This window comes from Vitis vinifera, chromosome 18 (genome assembly GCF_030704535.1).
Source record: "Vitis vinifera cultivar Pinot Noir 40024 chromosome 18, ASM3070453v1".
In the NCBI taxonomy this organism is placed as follows: domain Eukaryota; kingdom Viridiplantae; phylum Streptophyta; class Magnoliopsida; order Vitales; family Vitaceae; genus Vitis; species Vitis vinifera.
In genome coordinates this window covers 12032595-12038242 of record NC_081822.1, presented here as the reverse complement: position 1 = coordinate 12038242, position 5648 = coordinate 12032595, and the positions used below count along the sequence as shown (strand labels likewise).

Sequence of the window (5648 nt, the reverse complement as noted above, 5' to 3'; positions counted from 1 at the left end):
CAAGAAATTCCTGACTTGACGCATTTGCCCTTCACCACCGACTCCTTTGCGGAATCTAGAAATTTAAAAGAAAAAGAAATAGAAAACTTAAACTAAAAACCCTTGCCATTTAACACTAAAATGTTATAACAATGGGATCTAGATGTTCGGTCCTTGTCAGTTACCAGCTGTCGGTGGCCAGTTTTCCATCAGAATGAACTGCTCAACATATTCTCTCTCTCCTCTGACCCAGTCAAAGATCCGTTACTTCCTTTGCAAATCTCGCGGCAATGCAGCGAGCGAGAAGGTTAGCTTCGTCATTCCTCAACCAGAGACAGCTGCTCTGCCTCTTTCTCACCTCCGACTTCTCGCCTAATCCGCCTTAATTTCGTTCATTAGTATAAAATTTATATGAATTACGAGAAGAATCTGAAAAGGCCACTGCTTCTGTCGGTGTCCTCATTCGCCCAAACACACCTTTTCTTGGTTCCACCAGGGCTCATCTGCCGATTGGGACCAGATCCAGCTCCGGCTTCACCATAAAATCTGAGCTCTGAACCACATTTTTCAGTTTGAGCATTGCTGAGAATTTTCTCTGCAAAATTACGGTTTTCTGGGCGGCATTGCTGATAAAACCCTAGGAATCGAATTTGAGGTTGATTAGGTTGTAGGTGGAGAGCAAATGGGACAGCGTTCTAAGTCCAAAGGATGGTGCGGCTGGTTTATTGTTCTAGTTGTGGCGGCTCTCGTTGCCGCCGTCATCGTAATCTCTATCAGGAAGAGATCGGACCACTCTGACAAGGCTGCTCCGGTGCCTGGGCCTCCCGGCGCCATTGATAAGAAATACTCCGACGCTCTCAAACTTGCCATGCAGTTCTTCGATATACAAAAATGTACTTTCTCATTCTTTCATCTGGTTTTTGTTTTCGCAATGCAGTGTTCCCACTCATAGATCTATTCGTTTTTTCTGGTCATTAGGTGTTTTCTTTTGATTTGTTGATTGATTTGCTATTTCTGAGCTTTATTTGCTAATGAAATGAGCTATTTTTTTGTATAGACATATAGATTCGAAGTGACAAGTGGGTTACTTTAGTGAACATCTCAATTTAACTAAAGAATATAAAGATCTGTTTTGGCTTGTCTCAATCTTGCCTGTCTTCAACCTTTTCAACTTTAGTTGATTGTCTCTGAGTTTAGATTTTGTGTTTTTCGGGGTCTGAATTATAGCATTTACGATATGTTCCAATTCCTATACTGTTTGACCATCGCTGTTCTGTTTATTTTCTTTATTTTTTAATTATCATGGAGATGCTACTGTGTCATTGCAGCTGGTAAGTTGGAAAACAATAAGATATCATGGAGAGGAAATTCTGCACTTCAAGACGGAAGTGAAGCTAAATTAGATCTTTCTAAAGGGATGTATGATGCTGGGGATCACATAAAGTTTGGTTTTCCAATGGCTTTTACTGCCACAGTGTTGTCATGGGCGATCCTTGAGTATGGAGATCAAATGGATGTCGTGGATCAGTTGGAACCTGCCCAAGACTCTCTCAAATGGATCACAGACTACCTTATCAATGCTCATCCTTCCGAGAATGTGCTCTATATTCAGGTTTCTTAATCTTTGAATCTTATTAACAATGTCCGTTCTGTTTAACAGTGATTTGTTGTTCATTTCTTATCACAAATTAAAATCTGAGGCTTGGAAACATTACACGGGTACTGAAAAGTTTCAAGGAACTAACTCATAGGAGTTTGGAATTGACTAGAAGCTTATTCGGGTCCTAAGATTTTTTTTTCTTCCTTCATTTGGGTGGGTGGGAAAATTTTGGGATTGGTTGTTGCCTATTGAAAGAGAAAAAGGAAAAAAATAAAAATGGATTGGCTGTATCATTAAGATTGTAGTATTATTAGTATACTAGTCAAAATTTGAGGGGGGGTTTTCCTTGGTGTTTTTGTCAGGATCTGAAATGAGATCATACTATGGTTCTGCAAATCTGGATTAAAAAGTATTTGAAGAATTTTGCAGATGCAGCATTTAGTATCTTTCTTAGGCATAGTAATAAAGGATTATGTATATTCTGGAACTCAAATTTTATTACCAGAAACATATTTGTCAACCTCCCCTGAACTTTATAAAGATTAGAAAGTATTCTAGTCAAACTTTGATCCAGTGGATTACGTGAATTTTATGTAGGCAAGTTCAGTGGCCAATGATTGATCCAGTTGAAAATATCAAAAAGGGCTTTTGAGTTGACCTCAATTTTATTTTGGAGCAGGTGGGAGATCCTGAAGCAGACCATAAATGTTGGGAAAGGCCTGAAAACATGAAAGAGAAAAGACCTCTCACACAGGTGAACACATCTGCTCCAGGAACAGATGTTGCTGCTGAAACTGCAGCAGCCATGGCATCAGCATCTCTGGTGTTTAAGACAAGCGACTCTTCCTATTCAGACACACTTCTTAAGCATGCCAAACAACTGTTTAATTTTGCTGACAAATACAGAGGTTCCTACAGTGTCAGCATCCCTGAAGTCCAGAAATATTACAATTCAACAGGATATGGAGATGAGCTCTTGTGGGCAGCTAGCTGGCTCTATCATGCAACAGGAGATCAAGCATACCTTAAATATACTGTGCAAAATGGAAATGCCTTTGCTAACTGGGGAAGTCCAACCTGGTTTAGCTGGGATAATAAGCTAGCAGGAACTCAGGTAAATTTTAGTTCCTAAGAGATGGATTTTAAGTGCCACACTATTCTAATTCTTCATGTTAACTACTTTTTGTATACACATGCGTAAGTCCATCTTATAACACTGAGAACAGAATCATTTTCTTTTCATGGTTATCCATACAATATTATGTTTGATGTATTTCCTGTGTTCCAAGAAGCGCCTCCTTTTAGGCATTTTTAGTATATTTCCTGAAGTGCCTCCTTCTGAACTTAGTGAATAATTCTGCAATTTTGATGCAGGTTCTTTTATCCAGGGTAAGCTTCTTTGGAGGAAAAGGCATCTCAAACTCCGAGAATTCTGGCCTCCAGAAGTACAGGAAAACAGCTGAGGCTGTTATGTGTGGCCTCCTTCCAAAATCTCCGACTGCCACAATCAGCAGAACAGACAGTAAACTTCTGCTCAAATGCTATTTGATTTGGATGATCATGCATACATTTCCTTTCTCTTTCTCTATCTCATGTTTGGTTTTCTAGTGAAATGAGTTCCTGCTACATTTTTAGCACTATAGCCATGTTTGGAAGAGCTTCCCAAATGCCAAAAGTAGCATTTGAAGGTCAAATGCAAATTTTAAAAGCATCTGATAGAATTCTCAACCATGGTCCGACACTTCCCTATGTGATTTATCTGTGTTCTAAAGTAGGGAAACCTATACTTTTCCTTAAATGTAATGCCAGAGACAGATTTTTATTTAATTAAAACTTTTATAAATGTCATTAGTTATTCTTATCTTTAATTAAAACCTTTCTAAAATACAGTTCCCAAGCATAGAAGTCCATTGTACTGCAGAAGTATTCTACTTGTTCTCCTGTTAAATGCAAAAGTTAAATGTTATTCCAAACTGGACTTATAGCTCCATTGGATGGATATTACCATGACTCTGCTAGTGCTAGTTTAGATGATCCCATGCCTTCATCAAATACTCTTTCCTCACATCTGGACCCCTTATTTTATCACCATATTTTATGTCTTATTGGTGGAAGCCGCTGATAAAATGGAATGCATTAAATGGTTTTAGAATGGTCTAAGCTGGGTTTGTCAATGCCATCAATTAGGCATAATAGGTAGAACCCATTCAATACCATAATCTGTGCCCTGAAAGGTACATGCATGCAGATAAACATTGGCTTTTTCCTGTCCACCAACTCTTTTTATCCTCATTGAGAAAAAATTTTAATTTTGTTATTATGCATAGGATATTGCAGCTGTGTACAAGAATAAATTATTCAAAGCTTCATGATGGAGCGACCTTTGGTTACTAAATCAATTAAGTTGTTAATGTCCTCCTGTATTGAACAACATACAAATGTACCATCAAACTGTAAATCCAAACTACAACATTTAAAATTAAACAATGAGGAAAATTTTAAACAGGCAAGATATATAGACCATGGGATGACAAACATTTCAGAGCTATCCAATACAATCAGATCTGGATTTTTGAGTTTTCTCGCATCAGTGCAATTGTAGTGTACTCATTTCTCTAGGAAGTATTACTTCTGCTTTATGGTCAATCTTGTTGCAAGTTGAGAACTTGTCTCCTTTTCTCACCAACATATTCTCCATTTATGCAGGTGGCCTGATATGGGTCAGTGAATGGAATGCTTTGCAACATCCTGTGGCTTCTGCATTTTTAGCCGTTCTTTATAGTGATTACATGCTTTCATCTCGGACTGCAAAGCTATCCTGTGATGGAGATTCCTACAAACCATCCGACCTTCGGCACTTTGCTATTTCACAGGTATGCTGTTTATCTCCAGTTAGATGTAGGTGGATGAACTGACTATGTCCCCCTATGAAGTCATCATAATTTATGTCTACCTTTTCCAGGTTAATTATGTCCTGGGAGAGAATCCTATGAAAATGAGCTATCTAGTTGGGTATGGGGATAAATACCCACAATATGTGCACCATAGGGGTGCCTCAATTCCAGCTGATGCAACCACTGGCTGCTCTGATGGCTTCAAGTGGCTCAAATCAAAGGACCCCAATCCCAATGTTGCTACTGGAGCTCTTGTTGGCGGGCCCTTCAAGAACGAGTCATTTGTTGATTCTCGAAACAACTCCATGCAAGTGGAACCAAGCACATACAATGGTGCTGTCATTGTTGGCCTCCTTTCGAGTTTGGTTACCACCTCTTCAGTGGTTCAATCTTTCACCTAAAGCAGCCTTGGTCCATGACAGACTGCATATTGTTTGTATTATATGTAGATGTATGCACGACCTGTCTCTGCAAAAGTCTGATGTTAGGCCTTTTGCTCGACTGCGCATGCTTTTTTTTACTTGTGCGAGTAAACCTCAAATGTAATACTTTTTCCCAATAGTGATTATGCAAAATTTCCATCCATAGGACCACAGCAAGTTTCTGAAACGCATTCAGCATGCTTGTTAGGCCGAGGATATTGTTGGGGGCTAATTTTTTTTTCAAGGAGAAAGTGATGACAACATGTTTGAATTGAGGGACGCAATTTCGGTCTCCTGTAGGATTTGTATGTAACTCTCTGCTGAGGAGCCTTACCTTGCAGACAAAGAGAACTCTCCAGGCCCAGCCCGCCTTACCTCATTATGCCTATTGGTTGATAGGTGGTGTTTTTGGTCTGAGGAATGCTCGAATGATCGATTCAGGTCTGTTCTTAATTATCAATTAGTGTGCAGTGATGGTTGTTCTGTAAAACTTAATATTTCATGCATAATCACTTAAAATGATTTTTAATTTAAATTATTAAGTCATATTAATATATTAAGCTATTAAATTGATTTGTCAAAATTATTTTTAATTTTAGATTGTAATATTAAGTTATTTAACCAAATATATAACTTAAGTCAATTAAAGACCCTGCAATTCTCAGCTTGTTTTCTATAGCGGGCCTGAAAGTCTTATGGGTCTTCTTTCAGAAACCAATGCCTGCATAGACTCTTCAAAACTCAAAAGGTCAC

At 38.6% G+C, this 5648-nt stretch overlaps 1 protein-coding gene across 1 annotated transcript; it reads left to right on the top strand.

The window, feature by feature from the left end:
- The first annotated feature begins 230 nt into the window (after positions 1–230).
- Positions 231–5066, top strand: LOC100262603 (endoglucanase 10). The gene is made up of 6 exons (XM_002276703.5): positions 231–872; positions 1308–1591; positions 2259–2693; positions 2954–3101; positions 4286–4452; positions 4542–5066. Exons 1-6 carry the CDS (start codon positions 662–664, stop codon positions 4872–4874), a joined length of 1578 nt encoding a protein of 525 aa, XP_002276739.1. The 5' UTR covers positions 231–661; the 3' UTR covers positions 4875–5066.
- The last annotated feature ends 582 nt before the right edge of the window (positions 5067–5648 follow it).

Excerpts from the sequence above, each read along its gene's own strand:
- LOC100262603 (XM_002276703.5), top strand. The coding sequence starts at position 662 with ATGGGACAGCGTTCTAAGTCCAAAGGATGGTGCGGCTGGTTTATTGTT. Across the intron at positions 1,592-2,258 it reads AGAATGTGCTCTATATTCAG|GTGGGAGATCCTGAAGCAGA; the intron begins GTTTCTTAATCT and ends ATTTTGGAGCAG. Across the intron at positions 4,453-4,541 it reads GGCACTTTGCTATTTCACAG|GTTAATTATGTCCTGGGAGA; the intron begins GTATGCTGTTTA and ends TACCTTTTCCAG.